The 20805-nt window shown below is 42.0% G+C and overlaps 1 protein-coding gene across 1 annotated transcript; it reads left to right on the top strand.

The window, feature by feature from the left end:
* Positions 1 to 286: 286 nt before the first annotated feature.
* Positions 287 to 19997, top strand: LOC115775638 (uncharacterized). The gene is made up of 8 exons (XM_030723108.1): positions 287 to 411; positions 14326 to 14411; positions 15562 to 15900; positions 16322 to 16651; positions 17378 to 17479; positions 18692 to 19003; positions 19305 to 19664; positions 19830 to 19997. The coding sequence occupies exons 1-7, from the start codon at positions 287 to 289 to the stop codon at positions 19652 to 19654; spliced, it is 1644 nt and encodes a 547-aa protein (XP_030578968.1). The 3' UTR covers positions 19655 to 19664; positions 19830 to 19997.
* Positions 19998 to 20805: the final 808 nt, after the last annotated feature.

The following is a 20805-nucleotide window of genomic DNA, read 5'->3' on the forward strand; positions in this document are numbered from 1 at the left end:
CCAAGCAAAACATGACTTAGTACTTGGTGGAGAAACCCTTGTTAGTGAGCACAGCAGGAAGATGTTTCTTGTAGTTGGTCACCAGGTTTGCTCACATCTCAGGAGGGATTTTGGTCCATTCCTCTTTACAGAAGCTCTAAATCCTTTAGGTTTCATGGCTGCCGCTTGTCAGCTGGAAGCTTTTGCTCCCTCCAAAGATTTTCTACAGGATTGAGATCTGGAGACTGGCTAGGTCACTCCGTGACCTTAATGTGCTTCTTTAGCCACTCTTTGTTACTTTGGCCATATGCGTTGGGTCATTGTCATGTTGGAAGACCCACCCACCAGGATACGCTGGGGAGATTATATCTCTCGGCTGGCTTGGGAACGCCTTAGGGTCCCTCCGGATAAGCTGGAGGAGGTGGCTGTCAGGTCTGAGCATCGAGCAGCTCATGGATGTTCTCAGCCTCCTGTTCTGGAGAGGTTACAACAATGAGGCCAAGTTTCTCCTCGTGTTCTTCTGTGAATCCAGTCATGATTTCAAGCCAAAAATCTTATTTCTAAAAGCAACAGGAAGAGAATGAGTCCAAGTGAAAGCTGGAATCAGGTTCCACCAACAGATTTGCAGTACTTACCATGAAGTCCTCCAATTCCTCCTCTGTTCTCCAGGTTCCCGCCTTCACTCATGTCTCTGTGGAGCAAAAGTACAACCACTGATTCTTTAATTTGAAGTACAGATACTTAAAAAAATACTGAAAGGACATACTGACAAATTAGCTCTTTGAAGGATGTTTCTATTTTTGTGTAAAACTACCTGAACTCTGTGTTATATTAATGTAATAATATTATTATTACATGGGAATGCAAACATCACTCCAATGTAAATTCTCATGAATGTACTCAACACGAATCTGATTCAGTAGGACAGAAGCAGTGAAAGGGAATTAATAACCAGCTCTGTGCTCTGTTCTGCAATTCTGCCTCCACACACACTAACCAGGCTGTTACTGTTTTACTGTAGCTGTAAAAAGACTGCAGCCAAACACAGACATGATCATTGCTGTGTCGGCTCTGAGCTCTGGCAGGTTTTTAAGGCTTCTCTGCACTAAACTGCACTTTGTCTCTGTTCTCATTTTAAACAGCAGGTCTATGAAGAAACGTTCAGCTACACAAACTGCTGCAGAGTTCTGTCAAATGTCTGAAGTGTTCATTTGTTGTGTTGTTGTGCAGGTGACTGGCCTCTGTAGACCTCTGTGTCCACAGCATGGCTGCCATCATTGTGAGATCATCAATAAAGATTAATGAGATTAATGAGAAAAAGCCATGCAAGCCCAAGTCATGACATCACCTTCACTGTGTTTCACAGATGAACTTATATGTTTGGGATCACGATCCCTTGTTTCTCCAAACTTCAGCCTCTCTTGGTAAAGGTTCATCTTTGTCTCATCGGTCCATGAATCTTTGTCCCAGAGTTTGTGAGGCTTCTCTCTGAATGTCTCAGTAAATTCCAGCTTGGACTTCCTGTTCTTCCTGCTAATTGGTGGTTTGTATCTTCTGCTGAAGCTTCAGTGCTTTTGTTCATGAAGTCTTCTATGAACAGCAGATTGTGATACCTTCACTACTGCCCCCTGGAGGTTGGTGCTAACAGCTATTTTAGGCTCTTTCTTTACAGCACTTACAATCTTCGTCGTCAGCTGCTGTTGTTTTCCTCGATCTACCTGTTCCACGTCTGTTACGAAGCAGACCAGTGATGACTTTCTTCTTCAGGACCTTCCAAACAGTTGTTACTGACTATGGCTAATGTTTGTTCATGCTCTGATGGATTTTCCACCTGGGGAACAAAACACACCTGCCAGTCACATGTTCCAATACTTTGTTCACAATAAAAAAAAGGGTCGATTCAGACAAACAGTGCAATCATCTGAACAATGATACCTGGAAATAAAAGCTGAGATGTTGACTTTTTGTTTCATATTTATTTTTAATGTCAAACCCAAATGTTTCAGTCCACAGGAAAAATAAAGGAATTGTCCTCACTGTTCTGAAACATCTGGACAGGACTGCAGTGACTCCAGCTCAACAGCTGTCAGCAAAGAAATGAAGTGTGGCTCATATGTTGAACAAAAAAATAAATAAATTTCCACCTAAAACAACTTTCACGCATCACTTGTTCATTGAGTAATGTTAGCACATTAAAGTTGTGTCTGGAGTGAATGCATCCATAGTGCACTACACTTTATTAATCTGACACGTGAGATGGGACATTATTTTTCTGAATTTTTAATAACAATCATATTTAATCTATCTGATTGAAAACAAGGCTCCACTGTATTATATTACAGCCTCTAAAACACTCATTCAAACACACCAGAGATGGTGATGAGGGTCTCTATGCTGCCATGGAGGCTTCTACCTCCAAGAACAGTGAGAGGGGGAACTCTACTCCAACAAATGCTCCAGAAGAAGGCCACAGAGAGGAAACCAATGGTACGACTCTCGAGGAAACACTGTGGCTCACTGTGTGGAAGGAAGTCAGAAAACAACAACTTCCTTCTGTTCCCAAAACAGTTCAACTCCACTAACACACACAAAATCATCCCAGTGATACTTATTTAATTAAACACTAAACAATGTGCCAACACCTAAAATACAACACAGAGGTTTAGACTACAGTATTTTCAGAATAAAGCAGATAATAATTCTCTGAGACATTAAACAGTAAACAAAGTCAGAGTGAAATTATTACCCAGTACAGATTCAGTTCAATATAATTTAGTTCAATTCAATTTAATTTATATAGCGCCAAATCACAACAAACAGTCGCCTCGAGGGGCTTTGTATTGTGGGTAAAGACCCTACAATAATTACAGAGAAAACCCAACAGTCAAAACGACCCCCTATGAGCAGCACTTGGCGACAGTGGGAAGGAAAAACTCCCTTTTAACAGGAAGAAACCTCCAGCAGAACCAGGCTCAGGGAGGGGCAGTCATCTGCTGAGCGGAGAGAGACAGAGATTAATAATAATGATTAAATACAGAGTGGGGTATAAACAGAGTAACAAGAGGTGAATGAAAAGGTCATCATCAGGGTCACCTGATCCAGCCCTAACTATAAGCTTGATCATAAAGGAAAGTTTTAAGCCTAATCTTAAAAATAGAGAGGGTGTCTGTCTCCCGAATCCAAGCTGGGAGCTGGTTCCACAGAAGAGGGGCCTGAAAGCTGAAGGCTCTGCCTCCCATTCTTTGTGGGCCTGTACATTACAGGAGCTATAAAACTCTGTGTGCATGATCTGCTCTATTGTGAAATGAGTGCTATGTGGCTCTGATGAGCAAAAATGTGTCCTTATGCCATAGAAACTGTTTTAATGAAAGAAGTATAGAAGTATGGTTTATGGTCAATGTGTCATTTTGACTTCCATACAAAAGGATTATTATTCACTCAGTTTTAGTGTGCTGCAGAAAAACAGTATTTTAAGTTGTGATGTTTCCACTGCATCTTTCTGTTCTGACTTTAGCAGAAGCTACATTACATTAGTACTTGTTTCTTTTCCTTAGTTCAGTTTTGTTCTGTGTCATGGTTTTTCTATTTAGTTTCTGTCTCCTCTGTACTTCCCAGTTCTCTGCTGTGATGCAATCATGGTGTTCCCCTGCCGTGTGCTCGTCTGGCCATTCAGATTCAGATTCAGATTCAGATTCAGATTGAGGGCACATAGAGCAGCAAAATCATAATAAATATAAAATCTAACTAAGAGTAAGATATAAATAACCAATACTACAATAAATATGTTACATCTGTAAATCACAACCAAGTAGTAATCAGTGCAAGTTAATGGTCCAAATAAGATGCAAGATATCAGTGACGGAGTGTTAGAGATGCACACAGTGCAAAGTGATAATGAACTGAGCACTGGAAATATATAAGGTGGGTTCAAACTGCAATGAGAGTTGATGCCAGAAGACAGATTCCTGAGTGGCAGTCCAATGATTTTTCTGCACATCGTGATGTTCCTCTGCAGGAGATTCCTATTCTAAAGACTGGTTGAATGAAACCAGCAGGTGATGGAGAAGGTGATGATATGACTGCATGATGTTTTTACTCACACCAAAGGAATTGAGCTTCCTGAGGAGATACTGTCTCTGATGACATTTCCTGAAGATCTCCTCTGTATTGGCTGAGAATTTCAAGTGGTTGTCAAAGATGGTACCCAGATATTTTTATTCCTCCACCAGTTCAATAGGCATGCCACGAACTGAGGTGGTGACCAATGAAACCAGCTCCAACTGCTTTTTGGAAAAGGTTATCACCATCTCCTTAGTTTTGCTGACATTCAGCTCAAGGCACGAGTTATCACACCAGTCCACAAACTCCTGGAGGGCTGTACCGTGGGATTGTGATGCACCCGACAACATGGATAGAAGAACTGTGTCGTCGGCATACTTGACCAGGAGGGAACTGGGTTGAGTGGATCTGCAGTCGTCGGTGTATAAGAAAAAAAGCAGCGGACAAAGGACACAGCCCTGAAGGCAGCCAGTGGATGTGTGTCGTAGGTCAGAATAGGCCTTACTGACCAGCACTCTCTATGATCTATGGGTTAGAAGTCCAGTAACCACAGAATGAGCTGATCCTCCAGGTGAAAGTGTGAAGAGAGTTTGTGGGCCAAGATGTGAGGCTGAAGGGTGTTAAAAGCCGAAGAAAAATCTACAAACAGGAGTCTGGCTGAAGTGTTTGGGCGTTCCAAATGGTTATGAATTGTGTCCATGATGAATACCTTGGCATCATTAACACCTCTATTCATGCGATACGCGAACTGGAGAGGATCCATCTGTGAGTTGGTAACTCCGATGATGTGGCGTTTATCAATCCTCTCCTTAGCTTTCATCACAAGGGAGGTGAGAGCCACAGGTCTGAAATCATTAAGTACTTTACCTTAAATTTTTTAAGTAATGAGCATCAGTTGAATAAGTGCAGTCGAATATGTTCACTGTACTTGAGGCCCTTTTGGAATGGAATGAAAGATCTAAGTTGAATGTACTAATAACAGAGTTTCAGTAACTGAAGATACTTTAAGTAATCATTCACCACCATTTATTTAACTCAGGTTGTTCAGTAAGCACTACTCCATTACCAACTGAACTAAATTGTATGTTCTAATTGACCAAACTTATCTTTTATAGTTCGGACAAATTAAAATATGTCCATTAATCAATCATCCCATATATTTTCCCATCCAATCTCATCCCCTATCTTTATGTCATCCCAGCTGACATAAGGCAGGGTACACCCTGTACAGGTTGCTAGCCTGCTGCAGGGCTAATACAGAGAGAGACAGTTAACCATTCACACCTGTGGGCAATTTAAAGTGATCAATTAACCAAACTCTATTAACTGGATGTCTTCAGATCCACACAGAAGCAGGGAGAACATGCAAACTGTGCACAGCAAGCGGCCCAAGCGAAGGTGGAATTGAACCCAGATTATTAGATAGTTATTCTAGCTGTGAGGCAGCAGTGCTAACCACCACACCACCATGCTGCCTGTAGCACAGATATTTTTTACGATGTTGAGCTGTGTCTGTTTAAATTTATAGATGAACAAACATGATAAAACTCAGCCCTGCTGAACACTGGTACATTAATATTTACAAATAATATTTGTCCATGGAACAATAAAAAACTGTACAAGTAGAGAAACAGAGGGGGAACAAACCCAGACCTTTTATGTATCATTCCAGCTGTGAGGCAGCACTGCTAACCACCACGCCACCATGCTGCTGCTCATTAAGCCTGTCTGTTAAAACTGGTATCAAGTAGATTTTTAACAGGCGCAAAACCTGATGATATTCAGTTGTTTGAACTCAAACACATAATTACAATAAGATAGACCATCAAAAAGTGCAGTCTACTCAGCATTAATAAGTAATGTTGGGAAACTACAGATATTTAAGTAATATAAACTCAGTTCATTCCAGTAGGAGCTGTTGATTGGACTTAAAAACACAATTACAAAAAAAGGACATGAAACAGGCAATTTTAAGTAATATGAACTCAATATTTTTAAGTCGAATCAAAATCTGGGTTTACAGTGTGGTGGCTGTGTTTTCAATGATCCTCACTCTGCTCAGTTTCATGTCACATGGCTCACTTCCTCCTTAAAATAAAAAGTGAGCTTTCTGTTTGTGTCTTCATCCAGTCAGAAGCATATTAGCAGCTCTTTGTGCTCCTTTAGTTCCTACAGGACGATCAACATGCTGCTGCTCTTCCTGCTCCTCGTGGACGGTAAGAAGCTCACCGTGAGCCTCAAACAGGCACAAAGTCTCACTGTGTGGTGTTTATGTGATGATCTGTATGATCCTTATTAATGTGAATGCTGTCAAATACGTCAGTGCTGTCCTTCAGCACCGTTTGTGCCACACAAACCGTTCTGTATCTTCACTGTATCTGTACTTCAGCACACTTTGGGCAAGAGAAAAAAATCAAGCTTTAAACGGGTCCCAAGACTTTGAACCTTTCTTTGTTTCTGACGTTTGTATTGGTGTGTACTGGAAGCTGTTAGAGTGGTGACATCATAACTTACTGAATACTTTCAGCTCTTTTTACTCCCACAATCTTTACTCTACCCAAACAGTTTATACTTGATATTGTAGCTCTGCTTATGCTCTTTAAGAAAACGTCCTTTCCAAAGATCTGACACTTACAGGATTTAAACCAGCAGCCTCAGAGTGTCAGGTGTACCCTCCTCATCTCTCATTCACTGCAGTGTAAACGTTCTCCTCTCTTTGGAGCAAAAACTCAATTTCAGTCACATAGAAGTTAAAACAACCACATGTGCTGCTTCAGTAAGATCTAATTGTGCTCTCAGCGTAACAATACAGATCTTACATGAACTTATGAATAAGCTTCATTATTAATCTCTGACTCTATTGTTCTGTCTCTCTCTCCTCACCTCTAACTTCACTTAATGATGAGTAGTAAGATGTCCTAGCTTTATGGAGGGCTTTTTTATAGAGCAACAAACTCTTTTTCCAGGCTAAATGAGCATCTTCTAAGTTAGTGAGACACCAATCCCTCTCCAGCTTACGGGTTATCTGCTTTAAGCTGTGCGTTTGTGAATTAAACTACCTTCAGAAAGACTTCTACTGTAATAAAACTTATTCCCCACTGCTGTGTAATCCATTAAAGTAAATGTAAATGTTACTAAGAAATGATCAGACAGGAGGGGGCTTTCAGGGAATACTGTTAGGTCTTCAGTTTCTTTGCCATATGTCAGGACAGGATCCAGGCTGCTCCTCCCTGAGCCTGGTTCTGCTGGAGGTTTCTTCCTGTTTAAAGGGAGTTTTTCCTTCCCACTGTCACCAAGTGCTGCTCATAGTGGGCCGTTTTGACTGTTGAGTTTTCTCTGGATTATTGCAGGGTCTTTATATTCCAAAATAATGTGCCCTGAGGCGACTGTTGTGATTTGACATTTTATAAATAAAATGTAATTGAATGAATATAGATTGGAAATGAGTCCCACAGGAAGAAGAACTCATACACCTGCACCGTCACAGCAATCGGAAACACACGCACACTGACAAATGTACAGCTACAGGTCAAAGGTCAGCAACAAACCCTAACACCTCCTGTAGATAAAGGTCAGAGGTTATCACACTAACAGGCTGCTCACCACACAGCAGGAACAGAGACAGGAGCTGCACATGGACATGTCCATCAGAAACACCTGTGTTGTTCTGTATTTTATTCTATTCTATTGTAGTCGCTGTTTTGGTATCTGCAGGTTTCTCAGTGTCTCTCTCAGCTCTTGTGCAGCTGGTTGGAGAAAAACATGATTTACTTCAAACACATTGAATCATCAGAACCAAACATGTTTTTCTGGACTGTTTAAGGCAGCCTACTCAATAATGTTACTTCCTGATACTGATCAGGTCTCTGTCTCAGTTGATCATGTGACCTACGGTTCACACACAGCTGATTCACATTCGTGTCTTTGTGTCGTCTCAGTGTCAAAACAAGTAACCAGTGTAGAGGTGTACGAGGGGGCGGAGTCAGTCCTGCTGCCCTGTCTGATCCCATTTGTTTCTGGACCAACCACAGCGGTGTGGAGCCGCTATGACCTCAATCCTTCAACCGTCCACCAGCGTCAGCAGCAAGAAGATCAACTGAAAGATCAAAACCAGCGTTACAGAAACCGAACATCCATGAAGACTGATGCTCTGCAGACTGGAGACTTCAGCCTCACTCTGAGGAAACCCCACCTCTCTGACAGCGGCAACTACACCTGCACCATCAGAGAGTTTGGAGAGGAGCCGAGACTGACAACTGTTCAGCTGCAGGTCAAAGGTCAGCAACACATGCCAAACCATAGTCTGATTGATTCAATTCAATTCAATTTTACATGAATATCACTCAACAATCAATAACTAATGATTAAATACAGAGTGGGGTATAAACAGAGTAAAAAGATGTGAACAAAAAAGAAACACTGTGGGGGTGATACGGTCCTCTGAGGTCTTTAAGACATGCTCTCTTTCTAGTCCCTGTCAGTACTCTTTGGGACAGCCTGATAATAATGAATTACAATAGTCCAGCTTAGAAGTAATAAATGCATGAATTAGCTTTTCAGCATCACTCTGAGAAAGGATGTTTAGAAATATTGCACAAATGCAAAAAAAGCAGACAAATGCGTTTAATATGTGCACTGAGGGACATACAGTCACCCAGTAAGTCTATGACCTGCATTAAGTAAGGTTATGGAAACAATCCCATACAAGCAGATTAATTCTGTTTCACTGAGAATAATGTAAGAACTGAATATCAACACTCTTATAGGACGGGGCGTTCTACAGATACAGCTTTAACTCAAAGGACAGATGATTGGTTAAAATGCATAGAAGAAAAGAAAATGGTATCAGTTGGATTTTATAGTGGCATTTGATATAACTGATCAATAAGTAATTGATTAAATAAGTTAGAATGCTATGGTTTTAATCAAAATGCGCTGCTGTGGATGAGGAGTCATTTAACTAATCAGAAACAAACAGTGGTCAAACACACCTTAAACACAATGCTTGGCAGTTGGAAATAAACCTGTAAATAACTAATATGGAAAATTCCTTCATATTTATACAGTAGATTGTGCGGTGTTGTTACAGTGGATCTAACCCTGGTGTTGTTGTTTCTTGCAGACACTCTTCCAGGTGAAATCTGGTATCGTCTGGCTTTCATGGCTGTTCCAGTTGTTGTCATTGTGGCTCTTGTATTATATTTCAGGAGATTAGTCATCAATTGTGTGTCGTGTGTGTGTTGTATTTGAAAAAAAACAAAAAACGCTTAAGAAAAACTCAACACTACAACATGAAGTGAGTGCAGGTGGAGGTCAGGTATGGAGGTCAGCTGTGGCAGAAAGGCTGAGGAGGGGGAGTGTGTGAACCAAACACTGTTTCTGGCTGGAACACCAGAATCTACAAGGCTGGAAAACACAGTTGATAACAAGACCCGGACAGAGAGGCACACAGCAAATCCCAAATTTCCCCTCTGTGGGACAATAAAGGCTGTTTCTTCTTCTTCTTCAGCAGGAGGAAAACCAATGAGGCCATTGTTGCGTCTTATTTTTACTCTTTTTACTTAATGGACAGAATTATAATGCTGTAAAATTCCAACAATTGATTAATTTAATAATGAATCAATTAAATGATTAAATAAATGGTGAATAAATCAAATGATTACATTAATAGTAATTGAATCAAATGAGTAATTAGCAGTTGACTCAAAGCTCTAAACAGTAGTTGATTAAATGATAAATTAATCTTTGGATTAAATAATGTATAATCAGTAGTCGAATTAAAATGATCAAATATTGATTGAATTAAAATAACTAAATAGTGGCTGAAGCAGTGGTTGAATAAATAAATCAATAAATTAAATAGAGGAGCAGGATGACTTCACGGCTTCTGGGAAACATGTTAATCTTATTTATGGCCTTCCCGGGCTCGGGGAAGAATATGTTTATCTTATCCTTGAAGGTTTTGACAGTCTGTGCAGTTCGGTGTACAGGAGAGTGAGTACACGTCTCCATGTCCTGTTACTAAGCAGGATAAACCTGCCTGGTAAGGATCAGGGAAACGTCAGAGCAGGAAGTGCTTCTTTTACAGAACTTTATGGAAGAAATCTGAGCCATGAGAGTCAATGAACCAATGATGAAGGCCAAGTTCTCTGTATCTGTTTTTGCTTGCAGATAGTGGTAGTATAAAATGTTATGCTTAGCCTAGAATTGTTGCTGTGTTGGGAAGGGGAGTCACAGCCAGCTGCTGGGATGACCTGTGAACTCCTGAACCAAGAGCCCCCATGTACATGTGATCCTTCTGATTCTTTGTTATAATAAATGTTCACATTTTAAACTAAACTGTTTAAATGTCTTCATTCACAAATAAAAAACATGACATATCACCACAAAGGATATGGAAAAACTGAGACAATATTTACACAGCAGGTGATGAGAAATAGGAAACAGCTGGGAGGGAACCAAAGCACAAAGACTGAAACTTACCAAAACAGGAAGTAACCAAACAGAGCAGGACCAGGAACCATGAATGTGACACAGGGACGGGGAATGAACGATGAAGAAAAGCAATGAGAACAGAACCTCAGGGAAACAAAACAAAGGCCCAGCACCAGGCCTCTGAAGGAGATGGAGGCGTAGGGGCCCACTTTCAGATATACATCTACTGCAATTAATTTATTCCTCAGGGCTGTGCAGTCCAATAAGGTAAATTTTAGAGTTATTAAGAAATACGTAGAGCAGGTTTTCAGGAAAAAAACTGTTAAATGTTCAGTGTCTATGCCAGAGAAGCCACCTGAGTCCAGGGCTGGACTGATAATCTGCCCGGTGGGCCGACAGTCCTCAGGGGCCGATGCTGTTCAATTTTTTTTCTTTCCTTTTTCTAAGAGACCAGCCCACAGTTTAGAGGGGGCGGCCCATTGGGCCATCTTCAATATAGACTGAACTATAGTGGACTGAACCATCAGGATATAGGATGAAAACAGCCCCACCCTCTCTCTGCGTGGTCCCCAGTAACTCCCACTGGTAGTTTCAGTGTTGAGCACGTGTGTTAAAGGAGCAGGAACATGGAGAAACTGATGCAGCAGAAAGGAGGTGCGAAGAAAATTAAGAGTGTCGATGTAGATGCTACAAAGTGTGTAAAGATCACAGACATGTTCGCTGCTGTAGCCTCCACGTCCTCTGGAACAGCAATGCTGCAGCAACAGCAGCTGTAGGCAGAGCCGGCCAGAAGCATAGGCGACAAATGCGGCTGCATAGGGCCCCCTGATCACCAGGGGGCCCTATGCAGCCGCATTTGTCATGAAACCTTTTGGTTTGTTTTAATTTTTTACATATGCCAATGTCCTAAAAGAAAGAAGAGACTATTCTACTGTAACTGTCCAGATTTGTACACTTGTAACAACACTAATTTAATGAGTAGGCTACACTCTAACATTTCTGCCTCAGACTGATGCTAAAAAGCTGATTCATGCATTTATTACTTCTAGGGTGGACTATTGTAATTCATTATTATCAGGCTGTCCTAAAAGCTCCCTGAAAAGCCTTCAGCTGATCCAAAATGCTGCAGCTAGAGTACTGACAGGGACTAGAAAGAGAGAGCAGATTTCTCCCATATTGGCTTCTTTTCATTGGCTCATAGTACCATATCACCCCAACAGAGCACTTCAGTCTCAGACTGCTGGCTTACTTGTGGTTCCTAGGATACTTAAGAGTAGAATGGGAGGCAGAGCCTTCAGCTTTCAGGCCCCTCTTCTGTGGAACCAGCTCCCAGCTTGGATTCAGGAGACAGACACCCTCTCTGTTTTTAAGATTAGGATGACCTTACAGTATAAAGTGCCTTGAGGCGACTGTTTGTTGTGAGTTGGTGCTGTATAAATAAAATTGAATTGGATAATTGAATTGAAAGGGCTGAAACAGTAATGCATCTTAAAAAAATTAATAATCAACTTTAACCCTCCAGCATTAATAACGATTAAGTTCAGGTATGAAGGGGGCCCCAAATCAAACCTTATTTAGGGCCCCTTCAAAGCTTGGGCCGGCTCTGGATATATATACCTTTTTATATACATTTTGGGTTGTTCAAAAGAAGCCAGATTTTATATAAAGTAAAAAAAAAAAAACAATAAGTAATATTTCCCAAAAATAAAACTGCATTTCCAAGCTAACTACACAAATACAGCAGACCAACAAAACAATCCAACACGTCTTACCGGCGTCCTTCTTGCATGACACCGGGCAGAGTTTTTAATGGCTGCTGCCTTTTCCAGAGCGGAAGCTGCGGCGGACCGTCTCGTAGGTTTTGCAAGAAGCTGGAAAACATTTTTGTACATTGTAAATAAAGAGCATAAACACAGTGCATACGTAAACAATATTCAGGCAAAAAAACACACAAACAACACCAATTGATACTGACACACAATTATATCACGGTCCACGCATTAGAAACACTCGCATTGTGAGGCGAACACAGTCTGTGGAAAATAAAGGTGAAAATAAATAAGAGTAAAAACATTTTAAGTTCTTCTCTCCTCCACACATTGAATACTGCTGCTTTGTTTCTGATTCTTACCTCTGCAGAGGATCATACCGGCTTTTAGTGGATTCAGAGTTGTGCAGGCCGCGAACTGCTTCCTATAAGATGAAACCAAATAAAAATAAGAAACCAAATCACAATAAACACACGTACAAGTACTTCTACTTCTACTTAAGTACAGAATGTCAGTACTTTGGCCACCTCTGTGTAAAGCACAGTGCTTTGGTGTCAGCAGAAAAACTTCTCTTGGAAGAGTGTACAGCGGTGCCTCTGTCTCCATCCCACCACACAGTCTTAAACGAGGCTGACGGGCATGCATTGTTGAACATGTATCATCAGATGTTCCCTGAAAATGGTCTCACTGATGATGCCATGACAAGCAACAGGGTAACACATCAGAATGTGACTTACATGATTCAGAGCAGAAAGGTCAGCACATGTAAATGCTAAGTGGTGTGGAAACACTAACAGTTTTGAGGAACCAGTCATTGACCCTTTAGCAGAACCACGGCCAGTCATTATAAAGCAGTTCATAGTTGTCAATGTTGTGTCAAAATGCAGCACATTTAAACATGTTGCACAAGTTTCTTTGCTCAGTCCCCACAGACAGACATTTTTATGTTGCAGCCAGTAGAAGTTTGGAGCTAGCAGGGAACAGAAACCTCATTCCCAGCATCATTTCTGCCTGCTGAGCGCTTTGCTGTACACACATCCACAAACTCCATGACAAAGGCTCACAGACAGAAGCTCACAGACAGAGGCTCACAGACAAGGGCTCACAGACAAAGGCTCACAGACAGAAGCTCACAGACAGAGGCTCACAGACAGAGGCTCACAGACAGAAGCTCACAGACAGAAGCTCCCACAGTCCAAAAACATGCAGTTACGTGGGTTAGGTTAATTGGTTACTCTAAATTGCTGAAAGGTGTGAATGTGAGTATGAATGGTTGTGTGTCTCTCTTCTGTGTTAGCTCTGCAACAAGCTGGCGACCTGGACAGGTGTACCCTGCCTCTTGCCCTGTGACAGCTGGGATAGGATCCAGATACCTCCAAGAAAAATAAGAGGGTCAACAAATGCTCCAGAAGAAGGTCACAGAGAGGAAACCAATGGTTCGACTTCAGAGGTGAGTCTACAGGAAACACTGTGACTTCGTATTTAATTAACACTACATGATGTGCCAACATCTAAAACAACACAAAGATTTAGACTACAGTATTTTCAGAGTAAAGCAGATCATAATTCTCTGAGACATTAAACAATAAACACAGTCAAAGTGAAATTATTACCCAAATACATTCTTAATTCTCCTCCCACATAAAAAGAAGATGATTCAAAACAGTTTTTATCACAAACCTGACACTTTAGTTTGTTACACTTCCTCGTTTTGTGAAGCACATTATATGCTTTTATGACTAGATTTACCAAAATAAAGTTAACGTCAGGTATTAAGCTGATATTTTAGGTTGTGAGTTACATAAGTTCAGCTAAAACTGGCAGAATCTCCAACTTCCTTTTTTAAAAAAATCTAGATTTCACAAGAAATAGGAACAAAGAGTCGAGTAAACATTTCCACCTTAAAAAAAACCCTTTCATGCTGGTTCTTCATTTAATAAGTGTCAGTATGCTGATGAGCCGTGATGAGAGCACTGAGCTGGTGGCTGTTTATTAATGATCCTCACTCTGCTCAGTTTCATGTCACATGGCTCACTTCCTCCTTAAAATAAAAAGTGAGCTTTTTGTTTGTGTCTTCATCCAGTCAGAAGCATATTAGCAGCTCTTCGTGCTCCTTTAGTTCCTACAGGACGATCAACATGCTGCTGCTCTTCCTGCTCCTCGTGGACGGTAAGAAGCTCACCGTGAGCCTCAAACAGGCACAAAGTCTCACTGTGTGGTGTTTATGTGATGATCTGTATGATCCTTATTCGTACATGGAATAGAAAAGTTTAGAAACTAAATTGAGGTTTATAGAAAGCTCCAAAAGACAGTTTTTTGTTTATGATCAGAGGTGGCAAAAGTAGACATTCTGTACTTAAGCAGAAGTACAGATACTTACAAGCTGAAATACTGATTCAGCTTCTTTACTTAAGTAAAAGTGAAAAAGTAGAGGCTCTGTTGTAGTGGCTCAGCGTGTGTTGTAGCTCCAGGAGTTTTTTTTGTGTCAGGCTGTGATCAGCAGCTGCTGCTCTGTGTGCATTTACACAACTGAAGTCAGCAAAATGCAACCCAGTATTTCACCAGCTGTCTCAGCTGATACCATCCCCCACACTGACAACAGGCTGTTTATGCTGTCTCTGTACTGACAGTATGCAGTTAGTGTGAACATGAATGAATCTCATCTGAAATTGAAATGAATCTCTGCTGCACTGTAACCTGTAACTCTGTCCATGAACACCACAGCTGCTTTACACACGGAGCTTCACTGTAAACTCACCACAGTTTAACCTGTTTATCCTGCACTAAACTGCAGTATTTTTATGCAATTATGAAGAGCATAATAATGAAGGAATTAGATCCTTAAACTTAGTTACAGCACTTTCAGAAAGACTGTGATAAAACTTATTCCCCACTGCTGTGTAATCCATTAAAGTAAATGTAAATGTTACTAAGAAATGATCAGACAGGAGGGGGCTTTCAGGGAATACTGTTAAGTCTTCAGTTTCTTTGTCATATGTCAGGACAAGATCCAGACTGGAGGTTTCTTCCTGTTAAAGGGAGTTTTTACTTCCCACTGTCACCAAGTGCTGCTCATAGGGGGTCGTTTTGATTGTTCAGTTTTCTCTGGATTATTGTAGGGTCTTTACCTTACAAAGTAATGTGCCTTGGGGTGACTGTTGTGATTTGAATTGTGATGTAACCTTATGTTGCAGAGTTGTCCACATCAGTGAAATGATCTGTGACATTCAGAGGTGCCACAGAGTCATCACAATATCTTTATTTTAAAGGTGGATCCATGTCTTACCAAGTTTATTATTTTTACTCTGTTTCCTCGCAGTTTCCCAGCATGCCTCAGGTGTGGAGGTGTTTGAGGGGGTGGAGTCCGTCCTGCTGCCATGCCGGGATTCTTCTGTACCTCGGAGCCACACGCTGGTGTGGCACCGCTACGACCTCAATTCTCCAATCATACATCAGCGTAGCAGAGCAGGTGATAAACTGAGTGATCAGCACAGACGTTACAGAAGCCGAACATCCGTGAAGACCAACGCTCTGCAGACCGGAGACTTCAGCCTGACTCTGAGGAAACCCCGCCTCTCTGACAGCGGCACCTACACCTGCACCGTCACAGCAATCGGAAACACACGCACACTGACAACTGTACAGCTACAGGTCAAAGGTCAGCAACAAACCCTAACACCTCCTGTAGATAAAGGTCAGAGGTTATCACACTAACAGGCTGCTCACCACACAGCAGGAACAGAGACAAGAGCTGCACATGGACATGTCCATCAGAAACACCTCTGTTGTTCTGTATTCTATTCTATTCTATTGTTCCACAGTTAAAGTGGGCATATTCAGATCATTTACTAAATGTCCTGAGTTGGACTTATAAACAGGATTTATATGAAACAACCTGAAAGTGAACAATCAGATGTTAAATAATCAAACATGTAATTGTGGAGTTAAGGCAGCCTACTTTGTGGTGTTAACTTATTATTTTCACACTGACAAAATCTACTGCAACTAGTTGCTAATTTCATGTGATGCTCAGATCACACAAACAGCTGATTCACATTTGTGTCTGTGTGTCCTCACAGTGTCCCACCAAGTCTTCACTGTGGAGGTGTACCAGGGGGCGGAGTCAGTACTGCTGCCCTGTGAGATGCCTTTTGTAACAGGACTCGCCACAGCGGTGTGGAGCCACTACGACCTCAACCCTCCAACCGTCCACCAGCATCAGCAGGCAAGAGAGGAACAAAACAGTCGTTACAGCAGCCGAACATCCATGAAGATCGACGCTCTGCAGACTGGAGACTTCAGCCTCACTCTGAGGACACCCCACCTCTCTGACAGCGGCACCTACACCTGCACCATCAGAGAGTTTGGAGAAGAGCCGAGACTGACAAATGTTCACCTGCAGGTCAAAGGTCCAACTCTTAATTCTATTAATTTTTATACCACAGTTAGTTTGTCCTTTCATTTGACAGGTGAGAAAGCCAGCACTGATGGAAAAGTGCACTCTGACACCGATTGGTTCTTTGCCATTGGTGTGGTGGGTTCCTGTTTGTGGGACACCACTTGAAACAGATCCAGTTTTCATGTAATCTGTTTAACTTCCAACTGAAGGCCTCTGTGCTGAAACTCATTTGAGTCTTTTAAGTTAAAAGTGACTCAGTGATAGAAATTAAGGCATTTATATTTTTTTAACAAAGAGAGTGCCTTTGAGCTCCTCGATGATTTAGACACCTCACTGTGCACATTAGTAGCTGTGATTACAGAGAGTGAACAGGTGCAGAGTCTCTGGAGGCGGGCTGCAGGCTGCTCTTAGGATCAGAGTTTGGGAATAGTGCTGATGGTTTCTGTGGTGCTACTTTGGACTAGTCTGGGTGGGTAAGAGAGCTTGTTTGGGTGAGCTGAGCCCACACCTGACCAGAACCGGCCTGATCAACCAGATTCTTTTAGAACATGGTGTTTGCACTGGAACAAAATGTCCTGGTAATTTTCTGCCAGAATATTTTCTGGAGCGTCAACAACACCCTAAACCACAATGGAAATACTGAAAAGACCTGTAAATAACAAGCTCCATATTTATACAGTACATTGTCCGGTATTGTTACAGTGGATCTAACCCTCGTGTTGTTGGTTTCTTACAGAGCCGTACACTTTTCCAGCTGAGGCCTGGTGTCTTCTGGCTCTCCTGGCTGTTGCACTTGGTGTCATTGTGGCTTTTGTATTATATTTAAGGAGAAACAAAGGTATGTTGTGTCTGTATTACTTAAGAAAAACTCAACACTACAGCATACAGTGAGAGGAGGTGGAGGTCAGGTGTAGAGGTCATGTACAGCTGTGGCAGCCAGGTTGAGGACCCCAAAATCAGGACTCGAGAGGGAGTGTGTGAACTCAAAAAAAATCAGCTTTCTGGCTGGAACACCAGACAGAACCAGACGGGGCCAGCAGCATAAAATAGAAAACACAGTTGATAACAGGACCCGGACAGAGAGGCACACAGCAGGAGGAAAACCAACAACATCACCACAAGGGATGTGGAAACACAGTAGACAGAGCAGGTGATGGGAAACAGCTGAGAGGGAAGCACAGGAAGCAGAACTAAACCCAAAGCACAAAGACCAAAACTTACCAAAATAAAACAGGAAGTAACCAAACAGACCAGGACCAGGACACACTGAACACATGAACATGACACAAGGACAGGGAATGAACAATGAACACACACACACACATAACAAACTCAGGACACAGTAGAACAGCAATGAGAACAGAACCTCAGGGAAACAACACAAAGGCCCAGCACCAGGACTCTGAGTCATTTGGGGATTGAAGGAGATGGAGCATCTTTCAGATAATCATCTACTGTAATTAATTTATTCCTCAGTGCCGTGCAGTCCAATAAGGTAAATTTTAAAGTTATTAAGAAAAACTTAAAAGCAGGTTTTCAGGAAGAACTGTGTGTCAGGACAAGAGCCAGAGTAACAATGAGTCAACTCATTAGATTTGGAGAGAAGCCAGTTGAGTCTAATAATAGATTAAATGAAGTGCTTCATAATGACCTTCACGATATTATTTCCTCATAGCTAACTACGCAGTTAGGGACAGGTAGGCAGTAGATAACAAGCAGAATTAGTTTGTGAGTTTTCAGTTAGGTGAAGTCAGGGTTTCTAACCGTCATCCTCCTAAAATAAAAGTCCTTTTTTCAGGTTTTTTTTAAGAAAACACAAAAACTGAACCAAATATTGAAAATATGATGATTTGGGCAAAAATTACATTTTCATTAAAAACTGAGTCAGGCCATTATTCTAAGAGGGTGATGAAAAGGTTACTTGATGAGCCAGAGATGAAGATGCTGCTTCTCACAGTTCCTATAAACCCAGTCAAACATGTTTTAGCACTAACGTGCTCAGAGCTTCTGCTGTCTGTGCAGCTCATGCTGTGCTCTGTTGTCCTCTCAGTTAGCAGGATGGAGGTGGAGTCAGGGGTGGAGACAGTTTACCTACCTTGCAAAACCACAGGTCACCTGCCTAAAGATGCTAAAGTGGAGTGGACAAAAAGTTCCAGAACAGTCCACGTGTATCAGAACGGCTCCGACCGACCCGAAGAACAACCCATTGATTACAGAGGCCGAACCAAGATGAACCAAGACCCGCTGAGAACTGGAGACCTCAGTCTGACCCTGAAATACCCCACACATGGAGGGACCTACATCTGCACCGTCTACAGCGGAGAGGAAAACATTCTCAACAGGGTGGAGCTCAAGGTCAGAGGTCAGTGCCACAAGTAAGAGCATGCTTTAAACTGATTACAGCTTCCTCTGAGTGGGAATCATCCATTTTGAAACAGCGACTGCTGTCAGCTTAAAGATGTCTGTCTTTATTGGAGGGTACAGTGAGAGAGAGACAGGAGAGCAGGGAGACAGGCTGACGACATGCAGCAAAGGCCTCAAACTAAAGCCAGGCTGCTGCTGTTGGAGCTTCACTCTGCTACATGGGACACATGTTCATCATAACAACCTTTGTGCTCAGAGCTGCTGTTGATGTCATCATGTTGTGTTTGTTGTCCTCTCAGTCCCCAAGGTGGAGGTGGAGGAGGGGGTAAAGTCTGTCCAGCTGCCCTTCAAAACCACAGAAAGCCTGCCTCAAGATGCTAAAGTCCTGTGGTTTGACAACAGTGGTAGGAGGGTCCACGTGTATCGGAACGGCTCTGACCAGCCTGGGGTGCAGGACAGATGTTACAGAGGACGAACGGAGATGAATGGAGACCTGCTGAGAACTGGAGACCTCAGTCTGAGCCTGAGACAGCCCACAGGGAGAGACACAAACATCTACACCTGCATCGCCTACAGCAGGGAGGGAAAGATCCTGATGAAGAAAGAGGTGGAGCTGAAAGTCAGAGGTCATTGCTTTAGATACACCTGAAGGGTCAGAGGTCAGTGCTATAGCTGGCTCATATTTTTTGTGCCTGAGTTCATCGTTTCCATTCTTATTAAAGTGTATTGAGTTCTTGGTTCCTGACATGCAGGAGTTTATTCTATAAAACAGTTTAGTGTGAGTCTATTTTAAAATAAGAAAACCTTCTTGTGTTTTCTTACAGATGCCTGAGTCCAGCTCTTTGGACAGGAAACAGTTCAGAATGACTAAAGATGCAGCTGGAAACATGAAAAATGATCAATTCAAAATGAAACCCTGAATGAAATGATTGACAGTGAGCTCACAGTACATTCATATCCAACCACAGCGCACTCACAACTACACACTGTTCTCACAATATATAAAAATCAATATCAAATTCTTATCGCATCATATAATCAATAAAAATGTTATGTCTCAGACTCTGAAGTCTTTACTGGATTCTAATTTTAGTCTCAGTGGATTCAGCTTGAAGGGGGCAGTAGATCTACACATGTCCATGATTTCATAAGTTAAACTAACGTTGAAGCCACATGATCTGAACTGCCTGTCCTCATCAGTGTTGCGTGGTGTGTGTGTGTGTGTGTGTGTGGAGGGGGAGGGGGGGGGGGAGCACAGGCTGGTCTTTATTCATCACATTCATTTGGCTGGAAAACTGCTCGAGCAGACGGAGTCCACAACCTTCCAGAGAAGGAACAGCAGGATGTGTGATAGGAGGTCATCCAGGTGTGTAAAGCTCTTCTTCTACAGGCTGAAGGTAACCTAGCAGAGCTCATCATCACCTGGACCCCAACATCATCATCATCAGTTCAGCTCTCAGATCAATCGTGATGCTGTTGGCTGCAAAAAAGCTCTGTTTATAAAGAGAGTCATCAAAAAGCTCTGAAGATGGCAGCTCTCAGACTTCAAACCCAGAAAATCAGAGTAGCCCCCCCCAGCCCTGACTCCAAGATGGCGGCAGCGTGTGTGTGCAGTAAAACTGTTGTCATGACAATTTGGCAATTTTCAACTTGAAAAAATACTTAAAAACTCAAAATAACCTGTTCAGTTACCTGCGGAAAGCACATTAGGATTCATGTTTTATGTAATACACATGCACCATTAATATGACGTCATGGTCACAGTTGCGGGTCATATCTGAAATTTAGCGAAGAACCTGG

Source organism: Archocentrus centrarchus, unplaced genomic scaffold (assembly GCF_007364275.1).
Source record: "Archocentrus centrarchus isolate MPI-CPG fArcCen1 unplaced genomic scaffold, fArcCen1 scaffold_24_ctg1, whole genome shotgun sequence".
Taxonomy (NCBI): domain Eukaryota; kingdom Metazoa; phylum Chordata; class Actinopteri; order Cichliformes; family Cichlidae; genus Archocentrus; species Archocentrus centrarchus.

Bases quoted from the DNA above. Each gene is read 5' to 3' on its own strand.
- LOC115775638 (XM_030723108.1), top strand. From the start codon at position 287: ATGCGTTGGGTCATTGTCATGTTGGAAGACCCACCCACCAGGATACGC. The intron at 16,652-17,377 runs GTCCAACTCTTA...GGTTTCTTACAG, and splicing joins TGTTCACCTGCAGGTCAAAG to AGCCGTACACTTTTCCAGCT. The intron at 19,004-19,304 runs GTCAGTGCCACA...TTGTCCTCTCAG, and splicing joins GGTGGAGCTCAAGGTCAGAG to TCCCCAAGGTGGAGGTGGAG.